Source organism: Ciona intestinalis, chromosome 9 (assembly GCF_000224145.3).
Source record: "Ciona intestinalis chromosome 9, KH, whole genome shotgun sequence".
Taxonomy (NCBI): domain Eukaryota; kingdom Metazoa; phylum Chordata; class Ascidiacea; order Phlebobranchia; family Cionidae; genus Ciona; species Ciona intestinalis.
In genome coordinates this window covers 4,560,436-4,581,701 of record NC_020174.2, presented here as the reverse complement: position 1 = coordinate 4,581,701, position 21,266 = coordinate 4,560,436, and the positions used below count along the sequence as shown (strand labels likewise).

General features: G+C 35.4%; 3 protein-coding genes across 4 annotated transcripts; all 3 read right to left on the bottom strand.

Annotated features, from left to right (window-relative positions):
* Positions 1-38: 38 nt before the first annotated feature.
* On the bottom strand, positions 39-19,876 carry LOC100180374 (tyrosine-protein kinase ABL1-like). Of its 2 annotated transcripts, none has more exons than XM_018813303.2 (19): positions 19,865-19,876; positions 11,306-11,479; positions 10,924-10,979; positions 10,251-10,433; positions 9,791-9,889; positions 9,400-9,522; positions 8,880-8,995; positions 7,897-8,015; positions 6,645-6,822; positions 6,042-6,229; positions 5,437-5,589; positions 4,959-5,100; positions 4,461-4,564; positions 4,019-4,082; positions 3,745-3,935; positions 3,280-3,432; positions 2,838-2,996; positions 1,785-2,620; positions 39-1,558 (listed from the first exon to the last, which is right to left on the bottom strand). In XM_018813303.2, exons 2-19 carry the CDS (start codon positions 11,394-11,396, stop codon positions 1,322-1,324), a joined length of 3,192 nt encoding a protein of 1,063 aa, XP_018668848.1. In that variant the 5' UTR covers positions 11,397-11,479; positions 19,865-19,876; the 3' UTR covers positions 39-1,321. The 2 variants fall into 2 exon arrangements, with proteins under 2 accessions (XP_018668848.1, XP_018668849.1); XM_018813304.2 differs by lacking the exon at positions 19,865-19,876 and adding an exon at positions 15,135-15,146 and having other exon boundaries at positions 11,306-11,471.
* On the bottom strand, positions 12,172-14,683 carry LOC100178009 (chymotrypsinogen A-like). The gene is made up of 7 exons (XM_002129354.5): positions 14,574-14,683; positions 14,188-14,291; positions 13,866-13,957; positions 13,529-13,685; positions 13,088-13,172; positions 12,632-12,774; positions 12,172-12,387 (listed from the first exon to the last, which is right to left on the bottom strand). The coding sequence occupies exons 1-7, from the start codon at positions 14,611-14,613 to the stop codon at positions 12,232-12,234; spliced, it is 777 nt and encodes a 258-aa protein (XP_002129390.1). The 5' UTR covers positions 14,614-14,683; the 3' UTR covers positions 12,172-12,231.
* On the bottom strand, positions 15,190-21,201 carry LOC100175689 (protein CNPPD1). Its single transcript, XM_002129418.5, has 11 exons — positions 21,117-21,201; positions 20,581-20,732; positions 19,982-20,084; positions 19,252-19,333; positions 18,553-18,673; positions 17,961-18,151; positions 17,187-17,304; positions 16,715-16,886; positions 16,207-16,444; positions 15,680-15,759; positions 15,190-15,548 (listed from the first exon to the last, which is right to left on the bottom strand). Exons 1-11 carry the CDS (start codon positions 21,163-21,165, stop codon positions 15,403-15,405), a joined length of 1,452 nt encoding a protein of 483 aa, XP_002129454.2. The 5' UTR covers positions 21,166-21,201; the 3' UTR covers positions 15,190-15,402.
* Positions 21,202-21,266: the final 65 nt, after the last annotated feature.

Below are 21,266 nucleotides of genomic sequence, written 5' to 3'. Positions count from 1 at the left end.
CTGCGATCACATATCTAAAGCACTAAAAGACACCACAATTTCCGTTTTAGCAAACCGATATTAATGTTCAATAGAAAGATGGCCTTTTATAAATTCACGTACATCTACAATCAAAAAACACACGTCAACAACTTATACGAGCACAGTTAAGCCAATATATGTTCAGGTATCCATACTATTAGTAAGCTTACATGGTACCTACCAGTACACGTTTACGAAAAACACGAGTTTCAATTGCAAAACGTAACCGATTAGTTTTTCCAGCAGTCTCAACAAACAGTGACGGTATATACCGGTTCAACAAAACCTTGTGTAAATTTAACAAACGAATAAATTACACAAATATATACGATAGTGAGGCTACAGGTCAATATATAGATTATGTTGGCAGCCTGGTTTAACGTGTTTGAGTTATGGGAGTGTTATTAAACCACTTAAGGGGGAAGGGTTAATATTAACCAAATTATAAGAAACTGTTAATATTTAAGCGTTTATAAACATACGATCAATGGGCGAGTCACGTAACGTATAACTTGTAAAATTAAACAATTGCTTTGAAATGGATTACGAAGCTACAAGTGTATACGGTTCATTGCACTTAAACGATTGAGATTATTTGCATGGCGGTTACTGACGATCAGCGGTGGAATGACGTCATATAGGAGAAAGGCACTGGGCTAGAAAACGTTGAGGAATACGCCTGGGGGTGTTGTTTGTGTCAATTATACCATGTACTAATGTGATGTACCGAATTCAGATAATTCCTAGTGATGCACACATGGTTAATGTAAGAAATGATATAAATGCAATGTTAATAAAAAGTTAATAAAGATTTTTTTAACATTAGAAATACATTTCACCAAAAATTAGGAAAAATAAAAACATTAAATTTAATCTAGAAAACAATAATTATGTTATATATTTTTGAAATATTTAGTAAATTATGGAAAAATGTGGAAACACCAAAATAATTATTTGCATTCCTTACATATTTGTCTGGCCGGTGTAAACAACAAGAAACCAAATTCGTTTAACGGAACAAAAATAAATATGAGTTGTTTTGTTAGTGGAACACAATATATGATTACATAATAAATAAACAGCAGTAACCTAAATGATTTGATCCTAAGTTTCTTAATATATATTTAAAAAATTTGTATTACGTAAGTGATTGCGCAATTACAAGGAAAGTGATGAAATTGTTAAAGAAAATACATTTTTAGAAAAACACAAAATAAGAAATGGCAACATTTGCAAATTGCAACAAAAAGTGCTCAGGGACAAGTGACAAAAAATTGAAATAATAATTTGTTCAGGATATTCAGACAAGGGTAGACATATCACTGACAAGCTGTAGAGCGAAGCCTGTGTGAAAAATGTTTTGTTTCGTTGAGCTTTCGTTTGATCCTCTCCGCCCAGAGTAGTTCGCCACCTCTCGCTCCAATGTTTCAACTTTTTCACGAAACTGAAACCGGTTTCGAACTGGGACACTGTCGGAGAAATCGAGCGCTGTTGAGATCAAACGTTGAAGTTCAAGCACCGCTGTGTATTCTGCAGACTGTGGGAAAAATATAATAATTTAAACCATATATTAAAAATATATACTATGCTCTCTGTTGTAAATTGTATTCAATGATTTAAGCCATAGTTTGCTAATTACCCAGTCCCAGGGAATTAAGCTAGAGTTGACCCATTACCCCAACACCAAGGGTGCTACCACCAAAACATATTATTCTCAATATCACAATCAAATTTTTGTTTTTAAACTTGTAAGAAGACCTCACCTTATCATTAAGAGCGAGCCGAAGGCTTGCTTGAGTTTTCCTGTGTACGCTGATGAAACCTTCCTTTGTTACATGGACGGGGGCGGGTTTGGGGTCCCCACGTTTACGTAACGACAACCGAGCTGCCGTGAGGGGGTCCATTGGGATGAGGTCGGTGGGTGAATCTGAAGATCTGGCGCTGTCTGACCTTTTACGAGGTGGTGCGCACGTTCCGGTGGAGTGGAGGATGATGGGGGAGTGGCTGAGTCGTTTCGGACGCTGGATGTTAGAGTTTGATGGGGTGAGGGGGGTCCTAGGGGGAGTTGGGGGTTTAAATGAGGGAGGGGGTGTGTCGGGGGTTTGGTCATCCGACCCGAATGACTGTGGGCGGAAGACAGGGGACTCCTCGCCTTTTAATCGACTGATTGTGAACGTGTGGCTTGTAGTGAGGGGTTCGTTGAACTGGGTTGGTCGTGAGCCATGCAGATCATTCTCCAGGTTTTGCTCCTGGTTGTTCCTCTTCGTGCGTGGAGGTTTTTGAGGATGAGTTTCTTCGCTTTTTGATCTCGGAGCAGAATCAGCGGATGGGAAGAGAAAAGTCCTTCGCTCGTTATCATTAGATGATCTCCGGACTTCCCCGCTTGAGATGATCTTTAATCCTCCTTGAGGATTCTTGGACTCCAGTTGAGGTTGGAAGATATTGGAAGTTGAATCCTCCTGGATCTCGATCCCTTTGCTGGTGGACTTCTTGGGAGCCATATGACTCGTTACCTTCTTCCATGATCTACGCACACCACCTCGAGTGAAGAAACCATCGGGGTGTTTGCTGGGTCTTCCAACGGATAATGTTTCGTCATCTAAGCATAAAAAACGTGTTTGTTGTGGTTCATAAGATTATGATGAAGTTATGGTATATTTTTAGATTAAAGTTGTTTCTAGCTACAAATAAGAGATAAATTAGTTGACAAATTTTTAACACTTGGGCCAAGTCTGCTTATATTTCAGACCACCACAGATTTTGTTTAAAAAGTAAAAACGTATAGATTAAAAAAGCATAGCACTTATAATCTCCACCTTCACAGTCTGTTGTTGACTTCTTGTTCTTAAACTTAGGAAGAATCTTCTGTAGCAATGAAGTCTTCTTCTCTTTAATAGGTTTGTGTGTGTCTAATGATTGACCAATGAAATTAAGGCTTCGATTGTTGTTTTGGTTGTCGCTGCCTTCTGTGGAACCTTGGGATGGGAGAAAATATTATCATAAGATTCTCTTACAACATGAAAAAACTTAGAAATGGCAGAAATTAATATTATAAACTTTAAAGTGTATGTATTGTTGGTCAAGAGACTAGTTGGCAATTCACGGGTTGTTCGAGTTGTCCGCCATGTAGAAAAACAACCACCCGAAAGTTACATACATGGTAACTGGTAAGCGGGCACAAGGTGTATAAAACAGATCACCAGTGTTACAACGACTGTCATTGCCCCGCTATGCGAGGATAAATAAGTTCCAACCAACCTGCAGACGAACCACTATACAACCGTGGCCTCTCAAAGTCGCAACTTGACGCTCGTCTCATCTCACGGATCGGGGCATCCTGATTGGTTGATTCATCGATGACATCATGATGTATAGGGGTGAGGCGGGTTTCTTCGTAAGATGGCCGACCACCTGGGTAAAGTGGGAGTGGTTTATATGGGTGGTTCCATGATAATTCAAACACGTACAAATATGGGGTTGTTGGTAGAGTCTAGGAAGAAAACAGTCACAATGGTCGCATTAAAAAAGTACATAAGTAGTCTTGGTGTTGGAGTAATCGACAACTCTTGCCCTAACCTACAATGGTGCACCCTACTGTAGGTCTCCACCAACATAAATAAGAATGTTTTGATGTAAAAAAGCCTCGACAAAGATTTATACTGAAATACCCATTTCCGTTTTATCAGTTCTCCCACTAATATGAAAAGCAATAAATGTTCAAACCTGTAAAAGTTGTCAACTTTACAGATGGTCGTTTAGGATCTACATCAGTGGAACGAAACGAACTAACTCTCACGGGGGGTTGGGGGGCTTGTCGCTTCTTCTTCTTAACCTTATCATCACTAGGTACGGGGAGGCTGGGTACGACAAACGGGGAGCATCCATTAGAGTGCAGTGTGGAGCTGTTACTGGATCTAGGGTGGGAAGGTGAATATGTTGGGGGTGAATAAAAAATATTCTATTCTAAAAGAGAATAAAAAAAACCTTTTAAACCAACCTTAAATTTTCATGGCTCATTTGTTGGTCTGTAGGTTTCTTAGAAGTATCTTCATTCTTGTGGCCTGTTAGTTTTGAGCAGAACATTATATAGACGTACACATACAATAGACTGGTAAATTATAAAAAGTAAATTATAATTTATTTTAATTAAATACAATTTAATATGATTGACTTATGTTTTGTGAGCTCAGCAACCAGGTTTTTCTTTGGTATTATTTATTAGGTAGTTATAACCCATAGCATGTTTTAATGACTCTTGTTTTGCTGCTAATTCCCTTCTCTATCTGGTTTCAATTAATTTGTTTTTATTATCGTATCAATAAACTTATGGTATGTTATGATATAGGTTTATATTTTATCCCTAACCTCTAGGCTACAGGATATCACTATTTGTGCCACATTATCACAGATGATTCAATGTATTACCAACACACACTAACCTTTATCTGTTGACAAGTTTTCATTGGAGCAAGAAGTCCTTGGTAACCTGGGGCTTGCTATTGGGGTGATAACTCCCCCATTAGAAACCCCTGTGTCCGACAACCTGTATCATACAAGTATAGTCAATATATGAGTGAATATGACAAATAAAGCCAGCTAAAAAGTATTGGCCCCCAAGCTACTTAGTCTTTATTTTATCACATAGCAACATTCTTGCTGATACACACATACACGATTTCAATGCAAGAAAATAAAAGCCAGTAAGATAGTTATACAACATAGCTAAGCACCATTCAATCTTACTATGATGTTATGGAACACAAGGAGCAAACTATTCAAAAATAAATGACATTTCATTTGGATGTACGCAAGCAGTCTAGATGTTGGGATAATGAGCCAAATCTGATGTAAACCTCATACCCTCAACAAGAACCTCAAGTTCCTCAATCATATAGAATATTCCAAACATAAATACACAAATACCCAACCAACCCCACCTAAGTTTCTTCCCAGGCAGTATAGGAGGTTTCACCTCCTTCTTCCCCTCCACAACATCCGGATGTGATTCGTTAAACATTCCATCCAACCTACATCGAATGTCGGCGAATGTGGGACGGTCATTCGCATCCCAACTCCAACCTGAAGGAATGAACTTCAATATATTTTGTACTGTAACTATAGGGCGCGACATGTTTTAAATCTTTAGTAAAACAATATTTAAAAGCAGTTACACTCATAGTCATTAAAAAGAGAGAACCTACAGCATCATAATCTGCTTAGTCAAGCCCGTTCCTTAAATGTAACCTTTTTATCTTGCATGGTGGACCAATAACAGTCATTATAACACAGGTGTATTATTTCATACACCTAGTGCCTGCTTACCAGTTACCATGGATGTAACTTTGTGGGTGATTGTTTTGGGGGAAAAACCAATCTAGGCAAGTGATCACTAACTTTATAGATATAGATACTCACAATCTAACATGAGTGCATACACACTACTGGGGCAACCACTTGGTGAATCCATCCTATAACCCTTCTCTAACTTCTCATATACCATACTGAGGTCCACACCTGGGTATGGTGACATACCATATGTGGCTATCTCCCATAACAGAATGCCAAATGCTGCAATAAATAAAGTTGGTCTTGATATATATATATATGTGTGTGTGTGTGTTGTTTGTGTGTAGTATATTCATGATATAAATGCATGCACTAGAATATGCAAATTATAAAATCCTATGTCATGTGTATAGTCCAGGTACACATGGTAACATGTTAACATGTGAAAACGCATAAATTAAAGGTAATAACATTGATTGGGTATGGATGTAACGATGCCAAAACGCAAGGAGCAAATGGTGTTGGCATTAATCAGAAATTAAAACAAATAAACAGCTTTTGATATCACTGAAGATGGTTTTAGTTTAAAACTGAAACGTTTCAGAAAAATTAAAACATATATATGGTCTGAGTTTTGGGGTAATGAGCCAACTCTGGCATTAAACGTAGGTTCTTGACAAGGACCTCAACCATATAGAATAGACTCAAAATTTTAACATGGACCAAATACTTACACCAGACATCTGACTTTGTGGAGAATCTGTTATAAGCCAAACTCTCAGGAGCAGTCCATTTAATCGGGAACTTTGCCCCAGCACGCGCTGTATAATCATCACCAGTAGCCATGAGTCGCGATAAACCAAAGTCGGCAACTTTAACCAAGTTGTTATCTTCTACAAGACAGTTGCGTGCAGCAAGGTCCCTAGGTGTGGTTGGTTAGATTTTAGTTTATGAATACAGTTGCATAAAACCTTGGCTTTCTAGTCAGTTTCAATACAAAAATGAGAGCCTGTATGTATGATAAGAATCCTCTTTAAGAAATTTAATTTCTAACATCACGGAACATGGTTTTAGCTTTTTGGGTAAAGTGACTGAAAATTTAAAAATGAAAATTGTATCATACATATTGGCTGTTATGTTAGTGTTGTATGTAACTTATTTATCCTCGTGTAGCGGCCAACGACAGCCGTTGTTACAGGGGTGTTTAGTTTTATACACCTCTTGCCTGCTTACGTGTTCTATAAAAAATCTTCTTTGTAATACACCTTATTAAATAAATTGAGAGAACTGCTGTTACAAATTACAATAGTCTCATACATAATGTATGAGATACATACCTATGAATATAGTTTCTTGTTTCTAGATATTCCATCGCTAATGCCACTTGTACCGATATATGAAGCAGAACGACCCCATCCAACTCTACTTTGTTGCATCGACGTAAATATTCAAGTAGATTTCCCTCACTCATAAACTCAGTTACAATGTAGAATGGAGGCTCCCGAGTACATACACCTTGTGTGATAGTGGTTGGGGAAAAATGTAAGACAGAATTTATAATAACAAGACAATATATATATATATATATATATATGTAAATGTATGATCGCAAAATCTCATGTATCTGTATACATAAGAAAAATTAAAAGGTCCAATGCCTCAGTAAAATGCTATGATATTACAAACTGGATAAAAATACCTTTGTAAAAAATATTAGTTTAAGTTCTATTACACTTTAATGTATGTACATAGAACCCTTATATATATATATATTGACTTTAATAATTACTTTTCAATGTTTAAATATAGAAACATAACCTAGAGCAGGAAACAATTAAGATGCATTAGGAAACAGTATTGCTGCTATTGCATTACATTATATTATCCAATGCAATTAAATACAATCCTCTTTACAAGTATTGGGCGTGTAATAACCACTTGACACGCATTAAGATGCAATAAGCAATGTAAAGTTGTTAATACAAATGCCATGTTTGGTTTATGTTTTGAAAGGATATTTTGGGGGACATCGCTAAAATGTAGTTCTATATTATTATATACAAATTTTAGCATACTATACATCTAGACAATTAAAAGTATTATTTTGGTCACTAAATAAAAATAAAAAGGTACTAAAGCGTTTGTTGTTGGCCAACTATAATGTGTGTATTCTACAACCTAAAGAAAAGTTCATTCAATTTACCACGAGTGTCATGCATAATGATAATGATTAAATTTCTAAATTAAGGTGGTGGTTAAGTTAATTAAAAGTTAAATTAGTCGATAGCTAACGAACACTACACTACAACTCCTGGTTTAATTACTTAAATTAACTCCGGACATAAATCCGGTTTTTCATTTACCTTTAATTAACATATAAAAACTAGCCCGAGCTGTAACAAGTGGTTGGCCACATTACTACAGAAATGTGAGACTAAAATAAACTTAAATATAAAAACCGACATTTGATACATGATACTCTTTTGCTGGATGATAAATATTTACTTTATAAAACAACTAAATACACAATGGTAGTGATTTACATGGAAGATAAGAATATACTGCAAGACATGTAGTGAAGTGACTTACCAAGTAATTGAACCAGGTTTGGGTGTTTAATAGATTTCATGACGGCAGCTTCTTTAAGGAATTCCTCTGTGTTTGTGGTGTCTTCTCTGAATGTCTTTACTGCTATTGTCTTGTTGTATCTAGATTTAACATATTTGTATTTTATTAGTACTATAAAATTTTAACTTTTTTTTTCCCTTAAAATAAATTTAAGACTTTACGTACATTTTTTTAAACAAAGTGAAAACTGTCAAAGAATATACAAATTGTAAAATATTGAAAAGTGAGCAATTATTTACAAAAGAACAATGCTATTAAGAAAATATATTTATTACAACATACATATACATACTCGGGCAAGTATAAAATGTGCGAAACATTCAAGATTTGGAGTAATTGCGTAATTGGAATGTAGATATTTCAACATCAAATAACCATTAAAGAATTCCCAATGGGTTAGAACAAGACACTCTTATTAATGGTGGAATTTAAATTCCATGGTAAAGATGTTTCAAAGCTAAGCAAATGTTGGTATTTTAAAAGGCTTTAAAAGATTTATTTCTTCATTTTTAAGTATATATAATATATATATAAATTAGATGAATTTTATATAAAGTAAAAGGACTTTTTAAGACTATGATACAGTTACAGTACAGTTACATTAGGCCTTTACATCATGTGACTCTTAACTGCTAGTGTAATTAACTACTTAATTACATATTTACATAGGATTTCCTTTGGTACAAAAATAGTAGTTTTACTCACATTCACTAATAAAAAACTCTACCAGTAGATATTTTTCCCTTAAAATATAAATTTATATATAGTTTTACCACCAAAAAATATTTTAACTAACTGCCAAAAATACATATATATATATATATATATATATAATATATATTTATATGTATGTAAGCGAGCAAATACAATTAAAAAAAAAAATGGAAGAATAGATATACAATAGCCTATGTATATATTGCGCAACAAGTTCAAGCCATACCCACCGTTTCCACACAGCTTCATACACGTCCCCGTATTGACCACCACCTAACCTCTGTTTCATGTGGATTTCACTTCGATCTATTTCCCATTCATCGTAATCTGGTGCCATGCTGTATACCTTAACAACCATATTATGCTAGTGTTATTATACAAAACAACCATAGTACAGTGTTATTAATATACAATACAGTAAACATATACAAACTTACCCGAGCAGAAACAACAATAAAATTAGTCCAGGCGCCAGAATTCATATACAAACAATACTTGTGTATTTATAGTTTAAAAGTTGAATAGAATGTATGGTGATGTCCATGCAGAACAACTCTGGGTATTAGGAGATGAGTCAACTCTGGCATAAAACCCAGGTCTAGTGACATGCCCCACTGTAGGACCTTACCCATATACAATAGATTGTAAATATACAATGTTGGGACAATGGGCCAACTATGGCTTTAATCGTAGACCCCATACGTGCCCTGCTGTTAGACATCACCCATATAAAACAAAACATCAACTTACAGCAGGTTTAGTGCTTTTAGCAGCGGGGTAATGTAAGATGGCCGCCAAACCATCTGAAGCATACGAGTGGTGGTGTACGAGCTCGGGTAACGTTTGGAATCGATGTTCGGGGGAAATGTAGAACTGTTGGTGGGTGTAAGGTTGAAAGATTACAACAGGGTGGGAAATAAACATACATACGGTAGAAGCATATTTTTACTAATGTTGCAATATATATATATATATAACCCAATAGTTTAAAACACTGTGTAACAAAATATATTATGGTTATTAGATATAATAAAAAAAACTGAAAGAGGACATTTTGATGTTAGCCTAACATTTTATTAGTTTTTAAGAATTCTTTTTTATTTACATTTTTCTTTATTTTAAAATATTTAAATATATTTACCAAGCCAGCGGTATCCACATTGATCCTGTAATGATAAACAGACGCATTGAATCGAACCGACACCGATAGATGTCCACGACAACTTTCACTATCACGCACCTGGTGTAAGAAAAGAGATATAAACAAATTCATACAATGCTAACTATATTTGAATGAGAGATTGATGATGTCATTTTAGCAAAATTTATCTCAACAAATACAATTTGTTGGACTTAATTTCTGTCCGTTACGTATTTTGTAGACGGCACAACAAAGTGAAGGGGCAGAAATGGGTAAATATGCATTACTGTGAAACAAAAATCTAGCTTATTGCTTATGATTTACTGATTAATGCAGTGTTAAAAATCCCAGGGAAAACATGCCCACCATGTGATCCCAGGTTTGGCGCCTATGAGTAAACCTACATAGACATAATGAAGGTAACTAAAGTAACACTACATTTAACTTTATTCATTCTCACCAAAAAGCTTCCATTTATTCCACTGGACAGCAAATACTCGGCAGCAGCTCTAGACACAGCCCCATGATACCAGGTATGCATGTTTAGTGAGGTAGCGGGGGTTATATAGTTGCTTGGTACCCAACCAACTGAACCAACAACAGCACATTTTGCGTTGTCTGATGGATCCCCAGTTGACAAAACCTGAAGTATTGTAATATTAAAACATGTATCACTGTAATTATAACAATAATAAAACTTTGCTTTGGCCCTGTGATTACATTAGCAAAGACAAAAGTATAGTTAAAATGAAAAGACAGAATATAGCAACAAAACAACAGTCGATAAAATAGGTTTATATGAAGACATATGCTGTTGTAATATTGAGACAGAATTGGTGAACACCACTAGTGGAGAACCATACTGTCAATAAGTTTACCAACAGACAATACCAAAACATACATGTTAATTTTCCAATGCTTGTGAATTTGTTCCCCGGAAAATTCAATAATTGCATCTACATAATAACCTAGCATAACATCTTAACAATTCATTAATAAATATACATTTTCCATTTATCATGGCTGTATATATTTCATTGTTATATTGGAATCAAATTTCTAAAAGTTTTCACTGATTTAATATATAAATATATCAATTAGTATAAGAAAAATGAAGTTTATAATTTGGATACCTTTGCCTCACACCATTCTTCTGTTCCATTGTATCTTAACACACGAAGCTGGCAACCTGGGGGTGAAAAACATGTAATAAAATTGGCTGAAAATAGTAATAAGGTATAGCCTATAATGACGTCATTGGTTATATAAACTTCAGGGGTTGCGACAACAAGCTGTAAATAATGTTATTTTTCTAAGAATATTTAAATAGTAGTTTTTACATTTAAAAAATCTGGAGGTTGCTATAACCCTTGCAACATTCCTAGCATACGTGGTAAACGCATTTTGACAAGGTGAATTTCATTTTCACGTGAATTAAATTTGTCATTATGGTTGAGAGAGGGTACAAGCAAATGTGTAAACATAAGACTTCGCAAAACTTAAGAACTGTCCTACCTTTCCTAAGAGACAATTGGTTTCTTCCTGCCGACTCAATAGGATACAAGACGACAAAGAATTCTTCATCAGTTAAATTAGGAGTCGCCATTTTAAAGGAATATGTCCATTACAATATCAAAACATAAAGAATTTTCCTTAGCATGTAAATTTGGTCCAAGCGCCTCTATAGATCTATACAACTATCGCCTTTAATAACCCTAATGTGTAGTTTTAATAAAATTAAAGAATTTAAAAGAATTACGAATAATACACAACAACAACTTTCAGTTTGGTCTGTATAATGTGCAGTAACACTTTAACACTCACTCTTCCCCTGCTCTTCCCTTCCATATACCAAGTCTTTTTCCAAACCTCAAGACTTTCGCATATTATATGGTGTACAAGAAAATCATTTCGTCCCCGATAGCGTATAGTTTAGTTTAAAGCTTATACAACTTGTGAATGGCATAGAAAACTTCCCACACATTAAACTAAGCCAACCGCATCATAAAAGTAACTTGCTTCTTGCTGTAAACTTGGCAACTACATTCGTTATAACACGGGCGTTTTCATGCACCTCTCACCTCGTAGCCTACCCGCTTACGGGATACCACGTATGTAACTTACACATCCTCGCGTGCCAGAGCTACGACAGTCTTATAATACGGGTATTCTATTTCATACACCTTGTGCCGGCTTACGAGTTACCATATTATGTTTGTGGTTAAGTTTCTTGCCCAAAAGCTTATCACAAATGCTGGCAGCGTCGACATTCGAACCCCCTATCAATGTCGTTCCAGTTTCAACAGCGTTTTTATCTTTTACAGAAAAATGACTGGTTTCAACTTAAACGATTAACCGCCTTGCAGCAATAGATAACTAGATTAATCTTTAATTATTCGTTTATTTCATCGCTTAATTTATTTGTTAAGCGAAAAGATCGTTTAGCTCATGATTGAGTCAATCCAAGATCTCTGTGCGGATATCTTAGCGTAACCACCAGGGTAGTTGGGGCTGCAGTTGCTTTGTACCCATGATACGGCTCCAATAAGAATGTCTTCACCATTGTCCTTGATGGTCAATGGGCCGCCAGAGTCGCCCTGTTTAAAGATAATTAACAAATGTTCGACATAAAAGAACGAATGAATGTAACTTTTACGTTGCATACACCTCGTACCCGTTTGCGGGTTCCCACGTATGTAGCTTATTTATACTTTCGTGACAGGGCAACAATATTTGTTCTGTTACATATATACAACTCGTGCCTGGTTCAAGTTACCACGTATGTAAGTTTGCGGGTAATTAAGAAACAGCATCCAATATGTTTGAGTGCACTATATGTACCATGCAAGAGCTGATTTGACCGTTACCACCAGCGCATTGGATTCGGTTGGTGATAGTAATCACGCTTCCCCAAACAGACTGGCAGCTTGTCTGAGATACCAATGGAATGTCGCTGTATTGCATCATCGTTGGTGTCTGTTGGTCTACAAAGAGAAAAAGTGTATATATACATCTTATGTGTTACAGGTTACCAAGTATTTAACTTTGTGGATCATTTTATTTTCATGTATGGCTTACGACAAGATAACCTATAGTAGGGAACCACTGGGTTGGAGCAATTGCCTTTATATGTCTTGCTAAAATAATAAAACGCCCACAATGGCGGCAGAGACGAGCATCGAACTCGTAACCTGAGTGCTCCAGGCATGCGTGCAAAACAATTTACAACAGCCTGGCCAAACGCGGGTAAAACGTTTATCCTAAAAGAAGAAATTAGATGACTCAATTTGGACTTACTGAACTGAGTGGTGTAACCCCATCCAGAAGTTGAAGCCATTCCTGTATATTCTTTGCCTTGTGCTGCCAATTTAATTGTATTCACCTGGAATCAAGTTAGTTAATTTATCATAAAAGTTTGTGATTTCAATTGCCGACATTTATTTATATAAAATACGGTCACAATTTATTACAACGTCATATTTTTGCCATGGGTCATTCTTAAAACCATTTGAGGCTTCTTTGTAACTATTTACAACTAAAATAGCTGGGTTTAAAAATGAAATTAAAGGTTGAGAAAATAGACAAACTCTGGCCAAAATCCCAGCAACCACAGTGGTACGTCTCGGCACAGTATGTTTCTCATATAATATAAGTCAAGCTGTCTTTTGTGTCTATATATAATATACAAATTGAAAATAAACGCAATTTGTCTTAAAGCGATATGAAGACAAGACTTACATTTCCACCCAATGTTGCTTCAGAAGCCAAAGTGATAACAGCATAATCGTAGTCGAAGGTGTTGCTATTGTACTGTGGGTGAGGGGTGAAGGTTTGTTGGCCGATTGTTTGCTCCGGTTGGTTGTAGTTCACGGCTCCAAGGTTTGCAGTAACTCCACTGGGGAAATGATTGTTTTTAAATAAAAGGATAAATTTAACTTAGGCTACTGTCTGCGCGTGGTATGTTTCATATCCCCTCGAGTCAACACATATATATAACTTATTTATCCTCACACGGCAGGGCAACCACGTTCGTTATAACGGTGTTCTGATGGCAAATAAACACACTGTCACTTACGCGCTGATTTGGCAATGTGCGGCACACATGACGAATTTCTTGGCGATCAAGGAACCTCCGCAGAAGTGTCTGCCAAACTGCTGCATGCTCACCTATGTAAATATAATAAGTTTTATTTATCCCTTCGAATATGACAACAGGTATCAAGTTACTAAAACAACTAAGAGAAAGGAATAGCAGTAGCTATATAAACAAATAGGTTTTATGATTTCACAGAAATACATCGACATATATAGGGACTTGGGTTTATGGCTAAAAAAAGAAGATATGGCTAAATTTCAGACGGAGACCAGCATCGCATACCACAGTACATACAACCCACCTGCCATGGGAACTGACCAAGGCTGGATTGCTGACCACCAACAATCTTTTCAGTAGGGTGCAAACCCATGAACCTTGGTTGAATAACAGAAGGCATAGGGGTGGCTGGAAAAAATGGATGCAACTCAGTTATCCTGGTGTGGTGGGACAACGACAGTCGTTATAACACGGGTGTTCTGTTACATACACCTCTTGCCCGTTTACAAGTTACCAACTTTGTGGATGAACTTTATAGATGACAAGTTAGACAACCCATGCTGTGTGTATGAGACAAACACGGACACGATGATAGCAGCATCGAGTCTCGAACATATATACCCTCTTGGTTAGATTAATGTTCGCTTACCACTTTGCCACGACAATAAAAAAAACATGAAAAACACTTACCCGAAGCCAGAGCTACGAAAGCTAACAAGTAGAACAACATGATTATTTCCGCCAACGTAAATTGATAGAATATGAACTCTTCAACGCGCGAGCCTTTTATACAAGTTTGGCAACAGATGGTTTGTTTCACACTTGCATTTCTGATATAAATAAACCTGCACCAGCGGCGTGGGAATGAACAGACGAATGCAATTGGCCTGGGAAGATTCAAGGTGCTAGAACTATTTTAACTTTAAAGGGGAGTGGCTTAAATAAATGCACCTTGCTTTATCCTTGCATCGCGGGGCAACGAGTCGCTATAACACAGATATGTATATGTCTAGTTGTTGTTTATGTATGGATGGCCATTTAGACAACTCATTGTTGGCCACTGAGTTGGGGCAATTGTCATTAAGTGTCTTGCCCAAGGACACATATGCATATCAGTATCCATCATCGAATCTGGTATCCTTCGGATACGATGCAAGCCCCCGAACACTGATCAATGTTACTGGGTTGACGCAAAACCAAAACATTTAAATTCGATTCAGACGTTTTAAGCTGAGACTTGTGGTTGGATACAAGATTTAAAAACAGAGAATTAAAATAAACCTTAACAAATTGAAATTTAACAACATAACAGGTTGATGAAATTTACTTTAATAACATGCTTTATATAAAGCAGGCTCCATAACTTTGAAGTGGTGAAACTAATGGGAACTGCAACACACTATCTAAGGAAAAAAATAATGAAAAACTATCTTTTGAAACAAAAATTTGCGCAAGTTTAGAACCTTGTGCGTAAGAAAGTATATTCCGTTGAAAACTATCTTTCTAAAATCCAGTGTTTCTAAGTTATAACTATTACACCAGGCAGGGAGTATGTACAATGATAATGAATAGCGTCATCAATGGGTCGGTAGAAAAGGTGGGGGGAGTAAAGTGATGGTGGTTCAACAGCCAGGCTGATGGGTGGGTTGTGCTTGTGGGTAAAACCTGTGAAATAAATACAATTATTAATATGATCGTAGCTTGTTGTGTGGTGGGGCCACGGCAGTCATAATAACACGAGTGTTCCGCCCTTTATATATATATGTTTGAATTGACATGTTCCACATGTTACTTACTGTGTTGAAGCAATGAATCGAATGATGTTGTAACTCCATGGTTGTTGTTTGGTTTGCCAACATAGGGGGTTGGGTGGTACCTAATAAAATGATACAATTAATTTAAAGTATATATATATATATATATATATATATGGAATACATATGACAGAAGCACAGATACACTTATATACAATATATATATATATGTGTATACACATGGGGAATACACATAGAAGTCAGTTATTTTCCAAAAGACTTTTAATAATAATCAAGATAAAGTCTTACAGAACTGCAGACAAAACATTTGAATAAAATTAAGGGTGTTTTATACAGAATAGATGAAAAGTACTTCTCAATGCCTGGTAGTAGAAGTAACTGAGAATACCGTATGGATATTGGCTCAGCTTAGTAAAGATTAGAAATGAAAACACAAATTATATACAACTCAAATAGGGTGTTGGGAGTAATGGACCAACTCTGCCCCAAATACCATGTATTCAATGATATATATAATGGAATCAATGGAATCTAGACGAAGAACTTACAACTGGTTTGTTTGATTAGTTGGTTTATGTTGTTGACAACGTGGGCAAACGTATGGAGGATTATCGCTTGTATCGTTGAAACAAGCAGGGGTGGATATGAATAACATGGTTTCTACAAATGCCAACATATGAGCTACTCCACCATTTGTAATGATAGGGGTGGGGGTGGGGGTGGGTGTGGGTGTGGGGTTCAATATGACCATGGGCCTTTCTATTTCTTCAAGGGCGGGGATTGGTTCTGTGGAGTTAAAATAAAAGGGGTGTTAAGGAAAGAGTTTAGGCAACTTTTTATTGGTAATTTTCATAAAGTCTGGGGTGACATTGTTAAAATGCAGTTACACAGTTACACTCATGGTTGTCAAACATAGGGAACCTCATGGATTAATGTGGTGAATACAATATAATTTGGCATTGCTTGTTTGCATAGACACCCAAAAGTAAAGTAAAAAGCTTGTACATTTGCCTATTTACTAAACCTTTTTGTTATAGTAATTTAAAACGTATGTACCTGTGTTTGCAGCATCTGTTGAAATATTGTCATTTGGGGTAAAACCAAGCGACACCTGTTGGTCATGCAACATTGGTGTAATGCTCTTCATAGGTTTAGCTTTAAGCAAAGCAACGCTTGCAACAGTGAGCATTACAAAGCTGCCATACAGCACCACGCATAAACATACAGCCTGGAAGATATAGGGATGTTAGATTTTAATTATAGCCCATAACATGTTGAATAAAGGAATGAGAAACATTTAATTTTGGAATGGCTTTGTTTTTGCTAAAACAGAAGTAACATCCTGATTCAATATCCAGTTAACATGGTCTTTATGCAGTTATGGCTTTAATTGGTAGTTTGAGGGAGTAAGCACATAGGTGATATGAATAACGCTGGCTCTATTATGGTATTCCCAAGTAAAATAAAAACCAAGACACTTAAGTTTTATGATATAGTTACAGATACTTCAAAAAAACTCTCAGATTACCTGTGAAAATAATTCAATTGTTCGTTTTATGTTTTCAATTATTGTGTTCGACTTGATAAGACAAGCTGTATCTGTATATGAGAACCATCCTCTGTCCAAGCCATGCTCTAATGCCAATCTATGGTTTAATGGCGGTTTGTATTAGATAATTGAACCATTTTTTGGTGAATTAAATAAAAAAAAATTATTTAAATATATATAATTGTTCTATCATATAGTTAAATTATCTTATAGAGGGGGATATATAATCTTTTGGTTTATTTAACAGTAAAGAACTAACGGTAATTAACTGTTAAATAAACCAAAACATTACTCAGAAACATGATGCTGTTCTATGAACCAATCAATGTAAAACATAGAGGTGATTGCTGATTGGTGTCATAACTGTAAACATAGTGCACTGTACACATGTAAAGCTAACATTATAACAAGTTGTTATTACGTGTTGAAGGTGTACATTACAAAGCAGATGCATTTTTTTTTCAGTTAGCCCAAGCAACCAACTATCCCATTAATTAAATATGAATCATATTTGAACACAAAGCACAGTTTAGATCAATAACAAACAATTGCCAGAAGATCTCTTTCAGACTTGCGAAAATATTCACAAACTGAAATAACATACGCTAATTACGCATAAACGGGCATGAGGTCTATAAAACAGAACATCTGTGTTATAACAATTGTCGTTGCCAAGCCATACTTGACATTTAAGCTTCATGTTTAGCAGTTATTCAGACAAACAGTTTTGTTCCACTCCCACCCACAACTAACCTCGCCTCCACCATATGAACCATGGTTTGAAACTCCGGTTTCCCCACCAACACCCTCCAATCCATGGCATGCAAGAATTCCGCTTCAAGTTCATTAACATGGTCGGTATCAACCAACCCTGAGGCTGCCCATTCATCGTTGAAGACTTCATCTTCTATCCCTTCATCGTACATGTATTTAGATGCCACCATCTGGGGAAGTTAAGTGTTAGTTAGTGTATGTTTCTATTAACAAAAACTATTCCAATAAAAACTGAACACATAACACGCTTATACAATAGTTTTTATATAAATAAATTTTAGTGTACTTGTATATAGAAGCTAGTCAGGCTACCATCTGAAAAAAGCTTTTGTGTTTGTTGCCAAGGAAAAAAAGTGCACCAATTTGCTGCTAGGGTTTGGGAAATTACCATTTTTTCATTAAATTTGTTTACACTAAATGGTAAATTTCTATTTTCGCCAAGCTTTGGTTAAGATTATACGAATAAAAAGGCAAAGACATTTTATAAATAAAAAGTTTATAGAGTAGCCAAATGCAAAATAAAAATCACATTATTTAAAGTTTCAACAAACCAATAACACAAATTACTAACCATCGACACCAAGAATAGATCAGATGATGAAATGTTTTGTAAATATTCTGGGTCGCGATGTGTAAGACGGTCAATATATATCATGGCTAACAACATGGAACATGGCGACACACATGCATCTCTGTGCAATGTAATGTTTATTATTTGTAAATGGCTGCAACTTATCTATGTGCTACACCAGCAATGTGGCGTTAATTATGCTTTACAATCATTTTCCAAGCCATGTTCATTGTCCACATAATGTATAAATATACATAGTCGATAAGTTGGGCAAAAGCTCTATATTGTCATATAAGAATGAGGTGTGGGGTCCTTGTATGAACTATGGTACAACATGTCAAAGTATTTAGGATTATAACATTTGTTGGTGTTTGGCACTTAACTCTCTGATCTACCATCACCCCTTGTAAGGCTTAACATTACAAAGTTGTTTTCTGGTGAGGTTTATTGCTGTACTATGATATTGACAGTGGAATACATACAGGAGGGCCTTGGGGTACAGTCATCCCCCAAATATAGTGGACAGTTTTTAGTTGCTGATGGAGCGAATATATTAACAATTTACTTCTGTAGTTGTGATAAAGGTAAATGTACCGCTACCCCACAATATAATCCAAGTTAGTTCGCTAATACAAATTTGTGGAGTCTATATGTTTACATGTATGATGTATATAGCAACCAAACATTATGGTAATGTACCTTGCCACCCTTGCAGCATAACGATGTCCAAGCTTCCCAAATGATGTTGGAGCTGCTTTCCTGAATGTTTCAACCGTTTCCTCTGTGGTATACAAAGTGTTTGGTAAATAATGAATGAAACATAACATGTAAAATATTGATATAAACATATATATATATATCAACACAGAATAAAAAAATCTATTGCTTTAGCTGTTTGGCAATTTAGTGTACTGTACATTTAATTATACTATAAGCTGAGACATAATTTAACCACACTAATAAGTGTTTATTTATATTTTAAAATAGGCTACCGGTACAGCTTATCTTTTTTTTAAATTTAAATCATGTATAATCTTCTGTTTATTACAACCTGAATCAAGAGAATGGAGTTTTTAAATGCAATAAAGATTAGGCAATAAAATTAGACTTTGCTTATGTGGGCACAAGATACCTTTCACATTATGACTATGTTATAACATATTGCCCGTTTATTTAAATAAATAGTTGTTATAGATGTAATAAATTCCGCAAACTTGCCCTGATCTGGTTCTTATAGAGTTAAAAGATTCCTGTGTTAAGAAATACAGTAAGGATATGGTACTACAATAACGTAATAGGCAAAAATCAAAACTTCAAACATTTGTATTAGAGACTGATGATGCCATTTAGGCAAAATAAATCAACCATTAGTTGGACTTAATTTTTGTCTGTTACATTTTTGAAGCACCTTATAGTAGTTACAACTTACTAGTTATGGAAAATGATAATGTATCTTTAGATGGGTTTTTCTGGGGTGAATAATAAAAGGTTTTCCTCAACCTGTCTGATAATTCATGATGGTCGAAAATATTCTGTGACAAATATTATTACAAGAACTGTTGCATGGTACAAAGTATGAAATTGTTTTACTGGAATTTTCATGCTTCTTTTTAAGGATAAGTATGCCAATATTGATTGTTAATGCACAAATTGGTCTTTAAGAGAAAAGTTTGTTTATGCTAGTTTTTCTTATTTTGTGTACAGTACTGGCATGTAAGGTGTTAAAAGACTAAAAACAAATTAGGCTACTGATTGTTGAAACTGCCAATAGCATTTATGTATTATATGATATAACACAAAGCACAACAATACCCAACAATAACGTTTACTAATAGAAACTTATCTTTAAAATCAATTGTAATAATGTTGATCAGTGTTTGTAAATTTATTTAAATGGTGTTAAATATTTTTCAACTAGTAAACATGAAACTTATTCTACAAATAAACAATCAATATAAAAAACACAGTAAACTATATACAAAAGTACAAAACATAAAAACTAGTTTTAAAGTGCAACAACCATCTTACCCTTTCTATTTCATCTCCTTCAGTAAAGTCAGACTTAGAAAGAAATTGTTCCATTTCATTCGACCAATGCATGATAATGGAAGGTTTCAGATTAGGCAACGACAGTCCTAATCCTACAGCCCTTGTGTAATGTATAGGTAGCCTGGGATGGCCTGTTGACATGGTAAGTTGGTAACAATGAAAGAGGTTAAGACGTTCGACTGTGAAGGCTAAAGTATATACAAACTAATCAAATCACCCACAAGTTACATACATGGTAACTCGTAAACGTGCACGAGGTGTATGAAACAGAACACCCGTGTTATAACGACTGTCGCTACCCCGCCATGTGAAGATAAACAAGTTACATTCATCATTCTTATTCATAACTAATAGTAAACGCTATAACGTTAGTGTTGTGCATAAAAGCCGACAAACTTTAAGGTAAGCCATAACCTGTAACTTGAAGATCATTTTATGATTTGTTTAACAAAAATAATATGAAAGAAACAATAATTAAAACAAATTAAACACAATCAAGTTACCAACCAACCAACCTACAAGTTTCCGTGAAATGACGTAACCATGATTTCTCTCTAGCGACATGTAGCGGTGGTCAAGATTTTAAATTGTGGGGAGGAAATACCTACGTATTACCAATAATTATGAAAATCCTTTTTATATTTCTTGGTATCCGCACAAATGAA